General features: G+C 36.2%; 1 protein-coding gene across 6 annotated transcripts in view; it reads left to right on the top strand.

Annotated features, from left to right (window-relative positions):
* Positions 1 to 20,833, top strand: part of PCDH7 (protocadherin 7) — a 404,583-nt gene that overhangs the window by 44,708 nt on the left and 339,042 nt on the right. For 4 of the 6 annotated variants that reach the window (XM_034671981.1, XM_034671980.1, XM_034671984.1 and 1 more), the window contains exon 2: positions 16,722 to 16,781. The exons of the other annotated variants lie outside the window; for them this stretch is intronic. In XM_034671981.1, the coding sequence (XP_034527872.1) occupies positions 16,722 to 16,781 (60 nt within the window). The remainder of the gene's footprint in view (positions 1 to 16,721; positions 16,782 to 20,833) is intronic. 6 annotated transcript variants of the gene reach the window in all.

Here is a 20,833-nt window from a genome sequence, read left to right as displayed (position 1 = left end):
ACTGGCTGTTACAAGTTGTATGTTTACATCTTCATCTTTCATTTGTTTAATGCTGGACATGCCGGACCTTTAAAAAAAGGAAAAAAAAAAAAAAGAATAACGTTTTGTCACCAAAAGAAGGTCAGGTGAACAGCCTCAGCTGTGAAACATTTGGTTCTTTTTCAGCTTCCCCGGGAAGCTCCATTTGCAAAGGAGATATGAACAGGAAGACCTCTGTCAGCCTGACTCAGATTAACTCCCTGCGATTCAGTCATACCAAAGCAGGAAATTGGGCTCAATAAATATTGTAACTAAGTGGAAGTTTCAGAGTAGGAAGTTTTCAAGTAAGAGGAAAGTGTTTTACAGACACTGTTTTGCTTTTTACGATGTCAATGAATACATTTAACCAGATGCTGGTGGGTTCTATATACATTTTCCATCCTACCCATGACTTGATTTTCAATTTCTATTGTTCTGCTCTTTCTCCTGTATCTTTAAAAGCACCTAGAAACCTCTCTTAGAGGAACTTGTGTTTAGCAACACAACAAGTTTGGACCAACAGGTGATGATATTTGCTGTGAAAACGAATTGAAATAAAGCATCATTTTAAGTGAAATTTTTAAAGTCAAGTATTGGGGAGCAAATCATGTTCAGGAGGTGATGCTAGTTTCAGGTAGCTCTAAAAAATGTAGATTCTTTTGTACAACCAAATGGATATAATATTGGTGATGATTTTATTTCCCCTCCCATATATTATTTAAAGCAATTGAATCTCGAGAGCAGCACGGATCCAGGTCCAATGAATGTTTGCATAGGAATTATTGGCAGACCTTTCCTTTCTGATAAGCTTCTCCAAATAGAAACAGAATTTGCATCTAGTTAGGTATCGATGAGTCCAGTCGTGAGTTTTGATGCTCATAGTTTTGAAACCCCCCTTGCAGAGTCGCAGGCTTGTAGGCACCAGGACTTCCTGCACAGAGCCTCCGGTGCTGAGACACATCTGCCTAAGGCCCCTGCTGACTTGGCTGCAGCATTGCCCCGTAGGCCCGGCTGCCAGATCAGGTGTGGAGATACTGCCGAGCTGTCACTCCGCATGGTTTCCTGCAAGTCAGCTATCTCGTTCCCATCTGTGTTGATATTCTTTCAAGGCTTTTTTTCACTGCTTGCCTGGCATGCATATATTTGTCTCATAAGCCTCGATTTGGCTTTAAGATTCGCCTTCCCAGGTCACGACTCAAAATTAAATTTCTCCGTGGGTGTGTTTTTGCCTTTAGTTGTGTTCATTATTGTTTCTTAATTCTTAACTTTGAGATGTTTCTGCTTTGAGATACACTCTCTCATGCTTATTAGGGTCCTTTTATATGTTGTCTGTCCCATTTTGAGGACCTGAACCCATTACGATCTACCATGCTGTAAGTTTTGTCTGCTTTCAAGTTTAATAACTGCAAAATGAGATGACTTAAATATATAATGGCATTTTTTTTTTTACTTCACTTTTATCTTACATATTTCTCTTTAGTCAAGAGGTCACTTCCATGCAGCATTTACTTTTCGGCAAGAATTTATTTGGATAGCTTTGATTGTTAATATTCTAGTGAGCCATCCTGCAGAGTCAGGGATAGATTACACAGGTGATATTTTTAGTCTGTAAAGGGTTTTTTTTTTTTTATAGCTGAAATTTTATTATGTGTGCTGTGTACCATTAATCGGCATTTTTCAGCTACATTCTTGACGATGCAGGTGAAATTTAGTCTGAAAAGCCCAATCCTGCAGGTGTTGTTCCTGCAAACCACCCATTGAATTTATGAAGAGTGGTACACTTACAACGGTCACTGAAGCAGGCGTGGTGGGTAATCTGAGTTGAAAAATTCAAGGACAGATGCCATAAGTACACCATGTTCTGATTAGACGGCCATGAACGGCTTCCTCCACTTGCGGATTAACATCCTTTCCCGCTGTTTTCAGACAAGGAGTATCTGTTCTGAAAGTAGACCCCGCAGATACTGCTAATTCACCAAGTTCCACCTGTCCTTGCTTGAAATAGTCCATGAGGACTTCTCTTCTTTCAAGAAATAAATCATTATTGTTTTCATGTATTTTGGTAGATTTCCTTACTTATGGGATGTGGTTCGAGACTGGTTTATGACTTCTTGCTTCTTAACAATAAGAAATAGCACCGATTGCCTTGGCCTTGTTACCCAACATGTTTGTTATGGAAACTTGTTGGGGGTGCAGTAAATCGGAGGAGAAATACGAAACTCAGGTGGGAATATAGAGCTCAGTGATAGCTCATTCTACTTGTCTTTCTTTGCAGATTCATCTTCCCCATGAAACCTGAGTGTCTGTATCATGCTAACTACTTTTCTACCTCAGAAGTTATAATTACAGCTGTAATCTGTGTTTCAGATCATTATAAATTACAAGACTGTCAAAATTTCTATTAAATACATAAGAACAAAATTGGAAAATTGAACAAAAGGTTTATTTAATAATTAGCGCAAGATTCCATCGGTTATTGCTGAAATTAAACAATGAACCAAATTTTGAGGGGAAAAACAACGACAGTTTGTCTTTAAGAAAAAATCAGTGTATACTTCAAGATTGATTATTAAAGACGCTATGCAAGGTATAAGCTTATAGACTTATGTTATATCACTATATTTTTTGCCACTGAATCCCAAAGTGAGCAGGTGGCTTAGATCTAAGCTGTGACAATTTAAAGTGAGTGTAAACACACGAAATATGGGTCTTCTCTCTTCTAGGAAGGTTATGTCATGAAACTTCTTTCCATCGGAAGCTAATTTTTCATTGACAAAATAAGTTACCCAAATGTCTTAAACAGGACACATGTGTTATTTGATCTGTTTATTGTCACCAGATGGAAAGATTCCCCTACATTTCTTATATTTAATCTGTACTTCTTATTTTGAACAAATTTATAATTTTGTCCTAGTGACATAAAACTGGCCATATATGATCAGTACTACATCTGAAAAATGATTATTGTTAAAGTAGGATTGGAGTGAAATACACGAGTTTTTCTTCACTGTCAACGAAAGAAAACAAGGCCATGCACATAAGCCTTTGCATTCTGGGACTCCATCCAAAAGCGTTTAGCAATTTGGCTCTACCCATCTTCAGAAAACCCATACTTTGATTCTAGAGTTTGGGTACCATGATATACTCAGAGGACCCTACCATTTACTAAATAGTCAGGGAGGGTTTAGAAATTAGTCAGTTCTATTTTTCTGGGACCTAAATCTGTATTTCCTCGCTCAGGCTGTTTGCCCTTCACAGGAGACGAAAGTGGAAAATGTATATATAAGTGTGGTTTTTGTTTGATTTATTTTGCAAGAGGACACTGAGATTAAAAATTTCAAGACAATATTTCATAGTTTCCAGATTTTAACTAATCTCATGTTTTCTTTAATGATTGGAATCATAAATAAATCCGAAAGTACTTTCTGTTTCAGATTGTATATGTCTTTTTAAATAAAATTCTTTACGAAATCAAAATCACAGCGCTAACATAAAATTGTAGAAACAGAAAGGAATTAAGTGTGACCTTATACAGCTTTCATACATTCAGATTTTCTATAACTGAACTTGGTAACACATTTAAGTGCTAAAGCCAAAACAAACGTACTTACTCAGCCACTCCTTGATTGCCAGTAAGAGAAGTTAGCTCAGGGTATATTATGCTGGCATGAAGAGTACACAGAACCCAATCTTCAGAATACACAGATTGGAGGTTCAATTCCACCCGTGCCTGCTTTCTCGCTTTCTCTCCCTGCATTGGAGATGATCTGTGTAATTTTTTCTACTCTCGATTGTAAATTATGGCCGACAACTCCATACTACCTGAATGCGCATGCTGCGTCCCCATCTATTTAGAAGACTGGTACTTTTTCTGGGTACCAATTTCAAATGTCAGAGAGAGAAACCCTGGCTCTGCTGAGGTTAAGAATTGACTGTTATTTTAGTCAACCATGAGCCAGAGACATGGGTCATGAGGCAGAAGGGGAATGCTGAGGGTTTACCTCTGTGGCAAGATACTCTAGAAAAGAAGATAATACAGACCGACACTGTCAAATCACTTAATAATGCATTTAGCTGTAATACACTAACCGTAGTTCAATGAAGGGCTTACTTCTCCCTTATAATCAGACTCAGGAAGTCATCAGTCAGCAAACTGTACTGAACAGTCACGATACCGCTATCCTCCTGCTCCACTATCCTTAGTTTTTGGTTTCCTTCTCATATTCCTGAGTTGGTTGCTGCCTCTCTAGCCACGCTGTCCCTGTTTCAGGCAGGGAGAAGGAGGAAGTACAAAAAGGAAAAGGAGAAATTTTCCTCAATCACCTTTTGTCAGAATTTTGTCTCACAGCTTCCTCTAGGAGAAAGCTAGATGGAATGTGTTTTTCTTTTCAGTAGCGTAGGAAGACAAGGGAGTGAGCCAGCCCAGGCTGTCTGCATTAGTGGGACTGGAAGTAGTAACTCAGGTCTCAGGACCACATGCCTGGAAGACCTCCGACCCTGGTTTGCTTCACTTGGGCATTTTCAACATTTTCTATGTTCAATTGAATAACTCCAATTTCTTTTAACTCTCTTAATAAGACTGCTCTCCAGCTTTTCTCTGACCTGTAGAGCCCCTTTCATTGATTTCTTTTGAATGTGTATCTCTCCACATACCCAAGAGGGTATATACATGCACTTGTTCCCAAGAGTAAACCCGAGAACCGTCCTATTCTCTCCATATCCCTCCCTTACATTGTATAGGTGTGACTCGAGAAGTCTGGAGAGGCAAGGTTCCATAGCAACTTAGTGACCTGAGCTACACTCCATGCCTCCTGACTCTCAGGCCTGGCTTTTCTAAGCATTACTAAATAATAAGTCTTTGTGTTTATAGATGTCAAAATTTAGGAGCAAATTAAAACCGCTGATATGTAAAGTATTTATTACAGGAAAAAAAAAAACCTTTTGAAATCATCACTCTATACTTTCAATTCCGTCGAGCACTAGAAAGTGATTCCTTCAAATCAGCAGGTGCTTACTGAGTCCCTGCTATGTGCAGGACACGGTAGAAGCCACGGATGCAGCTGTGGAAAAGAAAGAGGAAGCTTTTGCCCTCAAAAGAGTTTAGGTACCAGATTATATTTAATGTATGCATTGATTTTCATATTGTTATTAAATATATTTAAGGGCTTGCTCTGTGCAAGCCCTGAATGGTCTGTTCTAGGTATGTGATATATAGCTTATGACAAGAAAGAAAAGATTCCTGCTCTTACTGAGCCATGAAGCCAGAAATTATCCTATTTTCTAGGGATACACAATAAAGAACTCAGATACCATCCTTTCCCTACTGCTTATTGACTAATGCAGTGAAGGAAACACAGACACACGTACACACACATAATTAATTGATAGTATTTCTTAATCTAGGGTACGAAGCAAATTCTAAGTTGGTTTTAATTTCTGATACATACCTTTTGGCTGAGTGTGAAGTTTAGTTGGATTTAAAAATGGCTTTAGATTTCAGTGTAAATGCATTGGACTGAAATCTAACAACTTTGCCTCTCTCTGCCTTTATTCCTTTGTTTTATTGAATTTAACTTGAATGAAATCTTTTTTTATTTGTCTAAGTCTATTTCTGTCTAGTAAGGAAGTTGAAATTGATCATGCCTTGACTTTGTGGGCCATCAGAGAACCATGACATTCCAGGGTATTGATTTTGTGGTGTTAAAGGGTGACAGATCTAGTGTTAAAGTGCCAAGAGAGAACTGGGTTTCAGATTATAGACCATAAGCAGTCTTGGCTGTTGCTGAGACATGACTAGCTTTTTAAAGTAATGGAAGGAATTGTAAGTCTTAGGTAATTTTTACCACATAACCTTGGAGAGATTACTTTAAGCCAGAATTGTGTAATCGTGCATATGTGAAAAAAAGTTTCACCTGTGATAAATATATATGCTCCATATCTCAGCACACACAATTTAGGGAATGTGTATATGTGTGTATCCAGGAAGTACACTCTGTGTGAAGAATATTGAGTCGTATTTCAAGTCAATATGACTTGAATCTTTTAGAAACATATTTCTTCTCACATTTTGGAAGTTGCTTAGTCATAACTGAAGTTTCGTTGTCTTTCAAACCATTTTTGTAATCATTGTTTTGCATTTTGTTTCTGCTGTGCTTTCACTTCGTCGGGTGCTGTAGGATATGAGTTATGACACTTACAATTCAGAAAAGCTGGAGGTCTCCAAGTGTAACGCTTGGCGATTCTTTGTTACCCTCTGGGACAGAGAATGTTGACAAGTACATTATAATAGCTGCTGCAGACTTGAACTGAGGACGAGTAACCGCGGTCATCTTTCAATGTCCCGTTTTCCTCGGAATTTGTTCTTTTTTTTTCAATTTAATGACCTTTAGTGAATGCACTGAAAATAACATTTTGATTATAAGATTATTGTGTGGAGAGCTCTACGGAGCTAAGTCCAAGTGTATCTCTGGAAACTAATCAGAAGTGCGCTAGGTTCATTGACTTAAGCCAATCCATCATAGTCATCTTTTAATTTATTTCCACACGTTCTTCCAAGTTCCCATTCTTGAATAAGACTTTGACCTGCAAAAAAGAATAGAATGTATTTTATAATGTGTGTTTGTTCTGTTTTCTAACAACGTAAGTATTTTGCTTAAGCAGATTTGCTAGGAAGTGACAGCTTTGAAAAATTGGACATAGGAGCTGCTGGAAGCATTTCAGTTCCAGGCAATCTAAATAGTGCAGAGGGGAAAATGAAATATCACCGGGTTTTAAAGATGACAGTTTTGTCAAAGATTCCCTTTCACTCTTTGGCTTAAAACAAATGGAGTAAATCAAGTGTATCTGTTCAAAACATATATGTGCACTCACGGAGGAAGCACTTCCTAGGAATGTTTCTTTAGAGAGAACCAATGAGAGAATTCTCTTCAAAAAAATGTGTCGTGGGTTGGGAAGACTATCATTTTCTTGGCCTAATGATTAGTTTGGCACATTTTACGATCAATGAGATTTCGTAAGAACTGCCTTTAAGAAGAGAGGAAAACATAGTCTTAACACCGTCGAAGTACGGCATTACTTACACATATTGGAGGTTCTTCAGAAATGTAATAATGTAATTATTATTTTGATATGTGTGTGCATGTGTGTGTCATAGAGAGAGCGAGCGGGAGTTTAAATAAAGCTAAGATTAGACGCTGAACTTTTTATGCATATATGAAAAATTTGATCATATTCTCTACCTAAAAAATGCTGTTGTACCGGTATATTTGAGACGGTATAGCAAGTTTGACAAAGCCTGCTTCTGAGAACATTGTTGTCACTAATTGGAGAAGCAGTGGAGTGGAGTCTAGTTATGAGTACAGAGACCATGGTGACACTTCTTAGCTTAAAATTTCAACGCTGCCATTTTTTTAGATCTGTAATTTGGAACAAGTTAATTTCTCAGTTCCTGAGTCCCTTCCTTGTTAAATGGGATTAATGATGGGATCTACTTCCTAGGGACCATGTAAGTTAGCCTGAGACCTCATGAACATGCAGTAGAATATTAGTTATTATTAGTAATTAAAAACTTTTAACATATTATGAGGCCAAGAATAGAAGCAGAATTTTTTTAAAAAGCAATTCAGTAATTTAAGCTCAAATTTTCCAGAAGTCTGTAATATATAGATTATGTTCCTTTTAGGAGAGTCATAGATGAATAATGATTACATTTTTAAATTATTAATAACAAAAGAAGCACTGCTCATTATCACTTACTATACATATTCTGTAATTTACTTTAGGAATTATACCGTAAGAAAACCACTGGTTTTCCTTTGGATTTCACAATTACTCAGTTAACTGATTTCATGTTCACAGGTTATTTTTTTTTATGCTATGTTAGAGGTAGTTATGTTTGTAAATGAATGTATATTTTAGTTATAATTTGTTCCGGCTCACTTTTTGGCAAGAGGGGTTATGTTAATATTGTTACTTCCTGGGGCGCCTGGGTGGCACAGCAGTTACCCGTCTGCCTTCGGCTCAGGGCGTGATCCTGGCGTTATGGGATCGAGCCCCACATCAGGCCCCTCTGCTGGGAGCCTGCTTCTTCCTCTCCCACTCCCCCTGCTTGTGTTCCCTCTCTCGCTGGCTGTCTCTATCTCTGTCAAATAAATAAATTAAATCTTTAAAAAAAAATACTGTTACTTCCTGAAACAACTTCCATTTTAATATGATACTTTCATTAATTCTCTGTTCATTGTGTCCTTAATTTGTCTCTTATCAAAGAGATCCCTGGTAGTATACTTTATCTGGATTATCACCTAAATCTGTCCTGTAAAAAAGATTGATTCATTATGCTTTACACTGAAAAAAATCTTATAACATGATCTATTTATACATTTTACTTCATTTTAGGGCCTATCAGCTTTTCATATTAATGGGATTGTCATTTTTATATATGGTAGGATTCTTGGTATGGTTTGGCTCTGAGCCATAATATCACCTATCCTCTTAACTCTTTGGAAACATTGACTTATTTTCATTGCATTAGTGCAGACTTGATTTTATTTCATGTCCAAGATGACAAAGGTCACTTCATTAGGCACCTCATTTGCTTCTCCTCTCTGTAGTTTTCTGGTGTCTTATACTAAGTATCATTAAAAAAAAAAGTGTTCTGCTTCCATTAACAAAAAGTGAGCAGAGAACAAAAAGCCAATTATTTGCAGTGCATAAAATCCTTATGATAATTTGGTAGACTTTAATTAAACTAATACATCACGCTGCACTTATAAGACAAAGGAGCAAAGAGAAGCAAATAATCTTTTTTTTTATTCTGTTAGGAAACACCATATTACTTTTTGATTAAGTGCTTTAAGACTTGTGACCTATTTTAAAGAGTGAGATTTACTGTCCTTTTCATACAAGGCATATTTTAAAAGTTCTGTATAATATGAATTGGGACCATGCCCCCAAAAATTGAAATGAAACTAAAAAAAAGCTTGGCTTCATTTTTATTAATTTCTTATGACTTTTCAAACAAACTGAGGACTTCAGAGGGTGGGGGGGGAATGGGATAGACAGGTGATGGGTGGTAAGGAGGGCATGTATTGCATGGTGCACTGGGTGTTATATGCAACTAATGAATCATTGAACTTTACATCGGAATCCGGGGATGTACTGTATGGTGACTAACATAATATAATAAAAAATCATTTAAATTTTTAAAAAAATCAAATTCCTCAAAATAAAAAGAGATTCTGAAAATTTATCTCATGCAGATATGTTTTTATTACAAAGAATTTTGTTTTGGTGTTTACCATATGTTGCTGTATTTTTTGCATTGGCATTTGTTCTTTCTGATGAGCCCACTGCCATTATTAATGTGAAGTGTAGTATAAATTAAAAGGATGTCTATGCAATTTATATATCTTCTCTGCATTTCACAACTGGAATGTAGTGGAATTAGAGGTACTTGGTCTTTATTTAAATAATCTCATCCCAAAATTTTTGATTTTTTTTAAGTTGTAATTTTCATAATTTGAATGGAAATAAACCACTGAATCGGGAGTGAGGGCATTTAGTTTTAATCCTAGGTCTGCAGTGTAATATTGACTATGTCTTGTCACCCCTCTGGGCCTCGGTATTATTACTGGTAAAATGCAGTTTGGTAGAAGGTGATTTCCTTATCCCTGCAATTCTCTTTCTATGTTAGTTATTAATGTAGTGTCTTTCTGTGTACTAAAAGTCAGCATTTTACTATGCCCATATCAGTCCCTAAATCAGTGCCACTTAGTACTTACAAAAGTATTTATGAAAACATTTTCAGACATTTCTAATTATCAGAAAGCATATAGTTTTGAAGCTGGTCAACCACAAATAATATCAAAAGAGAATTATATTCAATTTAGAACTTCATCCATTATTAACCGAAGGACCGCATAATCACTGTGCCTATTCTTACACTTCTAACATAGCTCCCATAAAGCAGGAAACTGGGTGGCTGGACTTTGCAATTCTGTCCTATCTCACATTTACTTTTTCAAGACTCAATTAACTCCTTGGACATTTTACTTCATTTCCTTGTTAGTGGATCAAACTCTTAGTGAGTTTATCCATCACCTGGAAACATTTTGACTACTTTCTACTCCTTTCTGTGGGTGTTTAAGACTCCCCAAGTAGTTCTCAATTTTTCAGGCGCACGATTGCAATTTCAGAGGCATTTAAGAACAGCCGAGTTTGCTATTCACTTCATCTTCTCATTAACATTTAGTCCCTGTTCAGGCAGCTTATTGCCTTGGCACGTGAACACCAGCCAGTACTGCTCTTGTTTCCAAAAGTGGCCAATATTATGGTCTGAAGAGGATAATGATGATGGCTTAAGTTTGCATCATTTTACATTTTTATTATGAGCTTTAAGAATGGAAATGCATTAATGGTCAACTTTGGCCAGATGTAATTGGAACTATAAAGCTAGGACCCATTTTAGTGTTTTTGCTTATATAGTATAGTCTTTTTGTATTGAGCTCTGTCACTCCTTGGTTTAGGAAAACTTTTTCTTTAAAAATATTTGTTTAAAAGAAAACAAGAAAAAATAAAATTGCGAATTAAGACACACAGGATTTAACATTTAAGAATGGTCTGTTCTAGAGCAGAATCCTCAAATACCCAATTAGTTTTAACAAATAGTTATGTTTTAATTGCCTTCTCTGGCTTCTGACAGTAATTTGTCTGCGTATTTCTCTCTCTCTCTCTTTTTTTTTTTTTTCAGTCAACTAAGGGATTTTATTTCCTTTTACATTTGCTTCTGTGAACGAACCTTTCATCAAAAGTTTGGAATACATCAATTATATGTATTTTAATACAGTTAACTTGCATTTACAGAGATTTAATTATTTGGTTAAAAATTTCCTGAATTATCTTTTCATTTAGTGGGTAAAATAAAGCGTAGTCCTCATTCTTTTCTTAGATGGCATAGCTATTTCTAAAATGCTAGCACGAGACTTTTATAAAGAAGACATCCTTGCAGACAATATACATTAACTTTTCCTCCCCAACTCTCCTTTCAACTCACAGCAGGGATTCTAATTTTTATTTATTTATTTATTTATTTATTTATTTATTTATATTTATTTATAATTTTTTAACTAACTTTTTTCTGATTACTGAAGTAATACACAGTTGTTATAACAATTAAAGTATAGATATGTGTGTTTTAGGATGTAGAAATCTGCTGTAAACTCCACCCCCATGTTTTAAAAAAGGTACATGTTCTTTTTTTTTTTTTTTAAACTTTAACACAGTTACCTTTGAACAACACAGGCTTAAACTGTGTGGGTCCACTGACACACAGATTTTTGCAGTACGGCCCTGTAAATGTATTTTCTCTTCCTTATGATTTTCTTTTGTTTGTGTATTTCTAATTTAGGATGTTCCAGACGGTTTTGTTATTGTTTTTGTAATTATCACATTGGCTCTTCCTACATGAAGACTTGAACTAAGTAGAGAAAGTAGAGAAAATAGCTCATGATGGAGTTGAACGGAATTACGGAAATCTCTGGTTTAGGCAGGAGAATTTGCTCGCTCTCTCCTGACCTCACCTTGTACATGCCTCACAGCTTTGCCTCTTCTTGGGTAGTTTCCCTCATTTCCATAGATCTCAAGCGTACTCTTCCTTCAAGACCCACCTTTGGTTCTGTTGGTCAGTGAGTGCCCTGCCTGCCACCCTCAACACCATCTCCTCTCACTCTTTGGAGCTCTCATAGTTTTACCTACTTGGCTCTTCTCTCTTGCTCCCCCTGTTTGTAATCTTTTATATGTATGTATTTGTATGTCTCTTCAATAAAAATTTCCTCAGAACCAGGCCTATGCTTCATGTTGCTTTGTATTTCCTTCCATACCTTCTGTAATGCCTCTTACATGATTGGGCTCTGTAACCTCTGGCACTCTTCCTAACTCTGAGATTCCATGATTGTAACAGTCAGTCAGTCAATAAATATTGATTGCTTGGCTGTCCAACCTAAGGCATTCTTTTGTTAGGGCACACATCATTCATTTTCTGAAGTCAAGGCAAAATACTTATGATGAAGAATTGGTATGAAATTATTTAGCCCCTTTCCTCCCATGGCCAGTTCAGTGGTTGACTCACAATCAAAAAGGCTCCTTTTCTTAAGGATGTAGTTCAGACAGTGCTAGTGAATGACCTTTGTGTGTGTGTGTGTGTGTGTGTGTGTGTGTGCATGGGAGTGTGTACTCTCACATGTAAATGGGGATAGGCTTTCCTTTCTTTGGTTGGATAGAATTTGTCTTATTTGTCTTTTTTTTGTGGCAATTTAGACAATTTTTGTGTGTGTTGAAGTTGCTTCTTATGTGTTCATAAATTTAAACAATTATGATAGAATCCTGAGTATGATAAATGCTTAGTTTAGGAAGCTTGCACAAGTTTGCTTATTATTCCTTTAACCATGGCAAAAATGGAGACATTTGTAGTTGTAACTCAGCTATTTATTTTTAAAAGACTCAAAGTCAGATAAAAAAAATATTTACGAGAAAACATAATGTAAGGAAAAAATATTTGATTAGGAGCCAAAAGTCTTGGTTTAGGGCTCTGATTCTTATCTGTGTGATTTTCTGTAAAAAAGATTAACCTCCCGGACTTCAATTCCCTCATATGTAAAATGAACAAAATTACAACTTGTGCTTCACAAGGACTTCGTGAAATAAAATTAGTTAAGTGCAATCTTGTAATAAACATCTTGTGTTGCAGTAACTAATAATTATTATAACTTATGGTTTGAGGTACATCACTTACAAAAATCAAAAGGAAGTAAAAGACAAAAATACTGTCCACGATTGCCCTCCTCATAGCCCTCCACCCACCCAAACCCATGTTCAGGTTATGTCCTATTTTCCACATCAAATAATTTTCTAATATTTTTAAAAAGTAACAGACGAACCTTCAGTGCTGATAGGTGGTGGTGCCCTGGCTCAGCCACTATATTATACGTTGGTCCTCGAAAATATGAGTATCAACTTCCTGTTCCTGGATTACAGGAACTACCATCAGTTTGGTTCTCTGTGCCTTGGAACAGACTCTGATCTTTATGTGATACCTTTTTCTTTTCTCCAGATTTGAGCATCAGTCAAGGAGAAAATCATGAATATTCATAGCACTTTTTACATATTGCCAACTATATGCAAACACATTCAACAGATACTTGTACTTAATCTACACCAATTACGTAGGTGCGTGATTTAGTTTTGAAGTATATCTAATATAAAAATAAGTAGAAAAATTGACACCTATTCCTTTCAAAATATATATTTCCTTATATATGGTTTGGAAGTGTTTGGGTTTTCTTTTTCTTTTTTAGGGTTAATAAGAACGTGCCTGTTCTTTTGTGTGAGTGTTCAGAGTATTTTTGCACCAAAATCTGAATCCTATTCCTATTCTCTGCATAATTCAGTTTCCTTCTCCTAGCACTTATCACCCATTATTGGGAAGTCTGGAAAAGAAAAACATAACTTTGATAAGTTAAATTTTTACTGATAAATCTCATTTATTAAATTCCCAGCCTGTTACAATCCTTTGGTCAGAAAATGGAAACTGAGTGAGATATAGAGATGGCCTTGTAGAAAGTGTTCCAGAATGGCTTGATTTCATCTTACTCTGTGTGCACGTGCACACACCTGTGTACCTGTGTGTGTGTGCGTGTGTGCATGCATGTGACAGACTTATTGCCTGGGTGATAGAACAAATTGTGCAGAAAAGTTGGAGGCAGAGAAGAAGGCTGTGCCTATACAACTTCAACTAAATTGGACCTGACTGAAAGATTGGTTTGGTTGGATTTACTAGAGCCTCTCTCCTCAGTCAGTGATCTGAAAATTGCTTCCAGGGCCATTTTAATTAGCTGATTCAAATCAAAACAAATGCATCCTGGTAACATCCATTTCTACCCTGACCCTGACCAGTGGCAGTTTTCAGAATGCTGATTCTTAAGTAGTTCTCCGTGAACTCAATAAGTGATCTGAAGTATGCACTTTTGCTTTTAAACATTAATCTTTAATGGTAAGGGAAGAATCCATTTTTCTTGGCTTTAGTGACAGGGGAATGTTAGTGTCCAGATGCATTTGTCCATCATTTGTGCATCAAAGCTTAAAACCACAAAAACACAAAACTTGCTCCTACATAGTTAATTTATGAAATAAAATTTATGAAATGTTATTCTTCAGTGACATATTAATATGAGGTTTCATTAGGCTGCATGGCTCTATGGTGACTTTATTACTTCAATGCATTCTATTTCTTGGGTGTGCTTTTAAGTTAAAAGTATGTCAGGTCTTGAAAATAGAAAATGAAACATTTTGACACCTCTGATTTCCTAATGTTTGTTTTTATTGCTTTACTTGTGTATTCATTTATTAAAAACCTTGTAGACAAGTTTACACAGTACATTTCCTTAGAGAAAATAAAAGAACGACTGTTATATGGGAAAGATTAAAAAGAGAAGGTAGTGAAATTTGAGAAATTTCAGGTGGATAGATAAGTTAAGACAGAATTATGGAGGGAAAACAGGAAACATTATATGCTAGTAAAGAGCATTTGCTGCAATTCGAGAAAGATCTATTCCATAACCATGTGACAAATAATAGAAAGTCAGCGATAACCTCATGACTTCCAAATATTAAAATTAGATAATAGTAATACTATGATGTGACAAATAATATGATTTCCTTAATTAGCTATTCTCAAACATGCATTCATTCATTAAACCAATTTTCACTGAGGGCCGACAATGTGCCAACATTGAGAAATGTAGCGATAAACAGAATGGAGGTGACATTTGCCTTCACGGGGCACACTGCAGGCTTGAATAGGATGTGAGAATTAAATGAGGGACTTCACGAAAGTTAAATATTTGATAAATGCTATCACAACACATCACGTACAGCAAGAGTGCGTAACAGGAAAGTCTAATGTAGTCTTAGCATGCATTATGGCTACATCGTTGTGGTTGGCTTGGGAATAAAAACCAATAAATGAAACTTTCAAATATTTAGCTTTCCGTTGTTTATAAGCATTTTTGAAATGAAATGTGCAGTCCTATAGCTTGTGTAAAATAAGATAAACTATGTTCATCTTAAACTTATAATTTAAATTATGAAGATTCATTTATTACTGATGCCTTGGTCAATGTGTTTTGCTTGTGTAGTTGGCCAGAGTATCCCAGGTTATGTGAGCCTTTAGAGCTGCTACAGAAAGAAAGAAAATATTCTTTTCATTTCTAGGAAAAGATAAAAATTAATTTAAAAAATTAAGACCTCTTAAAGCTGCTTAAATTTACACAGCTAATATTGATAATCTGCAATTAGAGCAATGTTTAAACATCTTCCACTCTTGGATATGAACAACTAATTTCAAAATTAGACATTACTTGTTTTGGCTTTTTTTTTTTACACCATTCATTTTAAAAAATGCATTGGTCAGGGGCACCTGGGTGGCACAGCGGTTAAGCGTCTGCCTTCGGCTCAGGGTGTGATCCCGACGTTATGGGATCGAGCCCCACATCAGGCTCCTCCGCTATGAGCCTGCTTCTTCCTCTCCCACTCCCCCTGCTTGTGTTCCCTCTCTCGCTGGCTGTCTCTATCTCTGTCGAATAAATAAATTAAAAAAAAAATGAATTGGTCAATTATTCCATGAAATAAGTCATTTACTTCTTTTCTAATTTTGGTTCTCGTGTCCTGATGCATTGTTATATTGGAAATTAGGTGAAATATTTCTCTTTACTGATTCTAATTCTTAAAGATAAATAATTTGGTAGTGAACGGTAGCATTTTTTTATTCTAAGGAAGTGATTTTTTGTCTTTTTGGCAATCTTCAAACTTGCTAGAGGTTTACTAACATCAACTGTACCTTCAAAGTAGAGGACAATACTCTGTGTACCTGCTGGCACTGAGAGCAGAAATCAGTCTATTGGTCAGTCTCAAATTCAGAGGAATATTTAACACTATTTAAAACTGACATTAGCACACAAATATTCTGAGGGAATATTACCATCACTTTTATTTGTGCAACTAGACACAAAGTTGGAAAACATTGTCCTTTTAGGGTCAGGACTTCGAAGGGTAGAGTAATTCATCCTTGATCTGGGATCAGCAGACCATTTGTTGATAGCATGTAAGTTGCTCAGATTTCTGTAAAGAGACCGTGAGCTCTCTGAAGATTGTGTTTGGAGACAAGAGAGCTTCTTTGAAAGGTGTGAACACTCAGGTCAAGCGCACATCCCTGAGATCTTAGGAACTTGTAAGTTGTAAAAGCTGTAACAACAAAATTACCATTTCATTCTTCTTTGTATTTGTAATATAAACAAAACCAGCAACCCCCACTAGCCGGCCACCCCTCTTCTGGTGACATTTTCATAGCTTTGAGAAGCTTGAAGCCTGAAACACAATTAATTCAATGTTTCTTTTACCATGCAAATATCTCTTGTCAGAGATAGCATTCATGAAATTAGCCAGCGGTATTGATTCAGATGCCCCAGGGTTGTTAATTGTAGCTAAAGGTTATGTCTCTATGACTTCTGAAAGAGGTTATGGCCATTGCAGATACATCTTAAGGAAGGAAAGAATGCTATCAGCCAGGATGTGCACCCAAGCTTTGGAACTAGGCTAGCAAGACCCTACTCACATCCCTGTAAAGCAGACATATATTTTTGTATTTTTTATAGGTGGATACAGTGCAGACCACGAACCCCCCTGGCCACATTGAGGAATCGTGTAAAATGAATGTATGTGCTCGTAAGTGAAACACATGTAACGTTCCAACTCAGTATGTTGGATCCTAATAGACTTGAATTGTCTTGTGTAAAAAGAAATCGATTCCCAAGGGGCAGGACCACTATCTGATTAAAATGAAGCTCTGATTTTGAAGAAAACAAAAATGCACTTAAAATAAAATTTGCAAAAAGGAATCAAACTATTCTTGGCAAACAAACTGAAAAAAAATCAAGTTCTCAATGTGGAATAAAGGAGGGATGTGAGAGAGGTTTTGCAATCTTATCATTTACTGTGGAGAAACAATCAAATATCGTCATACTCAGGAGTGTGAAAAGAAGAACAGGAAATCTTTTTCCTTTGGTTCGCACTTGAATGGACTCAAGCAAAGAGCGGAGGCATATCCCGTTACTGGTTATAGTTAATGATGTGGCGATTAGTATAGATGTGATTTCATTTGCCTTGCTTGAACTAATTGGATGCATTATGTAGAAATCACCTAAGCCTGTGCTAGATCAACAAAGAAAATGGAAATGTATACCTCAGGACCGAATTCCGGGAAAATTAGACTGTTCAATGCTATTTAATAAGGCGTTACGAAGAAATACTACTGCCAGTCAGGGAAAATGAGAATCTAGTGGACAGGAAAGAAAAGTTAGGTTGTTCTGATACTTGTTGAAATATAATTTATTATGGTGTAAAAGCAGAGGATAGATAACAGTATATCTCACAGATATTTTACACAATTTCTGATTGAATTTAGGGTAAACCACGTAAATGTTCAAGGAATGTGTGGCCATTATATCATAAGAAACTGGCCTTTAAAATTTGTGATCCTATGCATTCGTGCATGCAGAGGAGGGCTTTTTTATTTTGTTAAGGATGAATTGCATGCAGGAAGCACCTCTTTGCATTATAATTACTTGCTCACCTAAAGATACTGTATGAAGTCTATTTTTTGTATGGGTACGAGTGTACGTGGGTGGATGCCTTTGTGTGTGTGCATATATACGTGGAAGGAGATACAATTTAACAGTTGACATCTGCACTTTGGTTTGTTACCTGGAATGTAAAGAGGTAGAGTAAACTGTCTTAAGCCATTTCATATGTGTTATCATTTTTAAAGATTATTATTCACCAACAAAGCCATTCTGATACACAGTGATTACTGCAAAGGCTCTCCAACGAATTATAATATTTATTGCCCTTGAGCCATTTAAATTAAGATGGTACCAGCGTCTGAAAATGAGGGTAGGCTCCCCTGAAATTAGTTTGAAGACAGTTGGAAAATCCTATTATTTATACTCCTTCAGGCTACTTCACTCAGTGACAGAGGATGTGAATCGTGGAGGTCCTTATAGAAGAGATTTGGGAATATTTGATTTTTTAGCTATAGCTTTTTAATCTACTTATAAGTTACAGGTTTTTTTTTTCACTTTTCTTCAACCTAAAAAAATAATAAGTGTTCATATATTAACATAGATAAGATAGTAAATATTTAAAACAGATTGACATATTTTTTGTAGTCACCATGTGCCATAATAATTTTGAAACTATTGTTCCCTGGTATTTGTATTCATTTCTCTTTATCTTGCTGATTAACTTTATAGTAAAAATTTTTACCTCTTCTTTCTATGTGACAATCAACTGAAATTGGTACCCTATCTTTACTATTACAGGGATTTTTGTCTTTATTTATGCTATTACAATAAATTATGTCTATAACCTGTATAATTCCATTGTATTGAATATTTTTCTGTGACCAAAACAATTAAAAAAAAACTGCTTTATAAGGTGACTATATTTCCTATTTTAATAATCTCTTAAAACATAATAGGACGTAAAGGATGCTTCTGTTGCTGGGTTTGGAATATACTCATCACCTCTTCACAGCTTGAGAGTGAAGAGCTTAGCCACTTTAGATAACGAGAAAAGGTTTGACAGAGATAATTTCGAGGGTGTGAAGAGAGAAGTACCCTGAACTGACTCAGGAGTTTTGATGCCAAATTCTTCTCTTCCACTAAACAACCAGCCCCGATGAGTTAAGTTTTTTGAGTTTTTAGGTGCTCAGATTTCTTATCTGTTAAAGGCTGGGTTTGGATTGTGCTGTCAATTTTTAGATCATTTTAATTCTAAACTTAGAAGGTTTCAACAACTTGGAAAGATTACAGTGCGACACTTAATACTGATCATATTAATACTCAATAGTGATCCTTAGTATTAAGGGAATCCCATGCTGTTTTCCACTTAAATTGACCTAAAGCTGAACGCATGCCTGAAGAACAAGGGAAAATACTAATTTACAGTTGTTACTGTTCATCCTTAGTTTGACTTAATGGAAATATGTACTCAAGTATCAGTAATCATGTTCTGGGATCAATAGGTATCTCTAAGTTCATTGAACCAAGAGGCCCCCAAGTACAAAATCACTCAATTTGTAACAGAGAAAACCTTTTTGTTGTGCGCTGACTTGAATGCATTCCCTGGCAGCATATTAAAGTGCCAGAACCAGTTTTTCTTGCTCTTTACCCCCCAAGGATTGATCAGCACATGAAGGTCTCTTTGACTTCAAAGGCATTCTGGACTCGGATCAGCCTGGTTGGGTTCAGAGGAGAAGGAACCACTAGCCCCTGATGTTTACGGCCATGGGCTCTTTCATCCTCTCGTCCTCTGCTTAGGAGAAGCGACAGGCAGAGGAGCCTTGCAACTGTTATAATTTCAGGATTAATGTTTAGTCACAAAATGCCTCACACAGAAGAACGGTGCTTTTATTTTAGCTTCCAGCCACTACTCCAGCTGGGAAAGGTCAGAGAAACAGTATGAAGCAAAATGAAAGCATACGCAGGATGTCAATTTTGGGAGGAGGGTGCACACTAACTTGCAAAATGGTGTCACTTTCAAAATCACAAAAGTGACTTGGATAAACTTCAGGGAACCTTGTTTAGAGAACTGGACACACTGAATATTTTTTTCATTTTGGTGAACCTTCTGCTCATTTATGGAACTGATTTAGGTAATAAAGTTTAATTTTGTCAGTTCATTCCTTATTACACAAGATTACAAATGTAGATGGAAGACCGCCTACCAAGCCTCTCCCATGACCCACTATAAGTAAAACTGTCACTAAAATATAAAAAAAAAAAAAGCCTTCAGAAATATTATTGAGGAATAAAAGACTTGCTATTCATTTTAGTTCTGGTTATAATTTTTTATGCTATTATTCCATTTCCTGGTTTTGATAAATATAAATTAGTTGAACTGATTTTAATATTTATTTGATAACTGTTTTTTATTATTTTTTAATTTTTAATGTTTTTAACTTTATTTTAATTCCAGTGTAGTTAAAAAACAGTGTTGTGTTAGTTTCGGGTGTACAATACAGCGCTTCGACAATTCCATGTTTTACTTGGAGCTCACCCAGATAAGTGTCCTCTTAATCCCCTTCGCCTGTTTCATCCGATTTACGTTTCCAAGAGTCAACTCTATGCCGACGATGTATTCATTGCTCTATTTAATATTTATATCAGCCTCATGAAGCAGATACTATTATTGTCATATCATCATTTACAGATGAGGAAAATTAGGCACAGAGAGTTTGGGTAAATTTGCAGAGACACAGAGCCGGCAGGAGGTAGAGCTGGGCTCTGAGTCCTGCCACTGCGGTTTCAGAGGCTCCACGCAGCAGGTGGATCAGGAAACTTTCCTGCCAAACACTGTAAAAGATGGGAGTGCAAATTAGGTTCTGGGATTATTTCAGGGTACAGAGGTGGATTCTTTTGGTTCTTTAGATCGCACATCTGTTAACGCGAGTGAGGCAAATTCAACACGCATGACTTAGATGTGAAAGGCATTCCGAAGTTCTTAACGCACAGAAGTATTGGATAAAGATGGAATCTGTGATAGAAAGTCTGCTTTAAATATTGGATACAGGGAAGAAGACATTCTTTTCTAACTTACTTGTCTTGCAGGTTTAAAATATGTTACCACATAGTATCTGCATCAAACATTATTTGAGAATGAAGACTGCTGTGGACTGAGGCGAGTAGCAACTGCATTCTTTGAACAA

Source organism: Ailuropoda melanoleuca, chromosome 11 (assembly GCF_002007445.2).
Source record: "Ailuropoda melanoleuca isolate Jingjing chromosome 11, ASM200744v2, whole genome shotgun sequence".
NCBI classification, from domain to species: domain Eukaryota; kingdom Metazoa; phylum Chordata; class Mammalia; order Carnivora; family Ursidae; genus Ailuropoda; species Ailuropoda melanoleuca.
The sequence above is the reverse complement of the archived record's forward strand: the minus strand, read 5'-3'. Positions and strand labels throughout refer to the sequence as shown.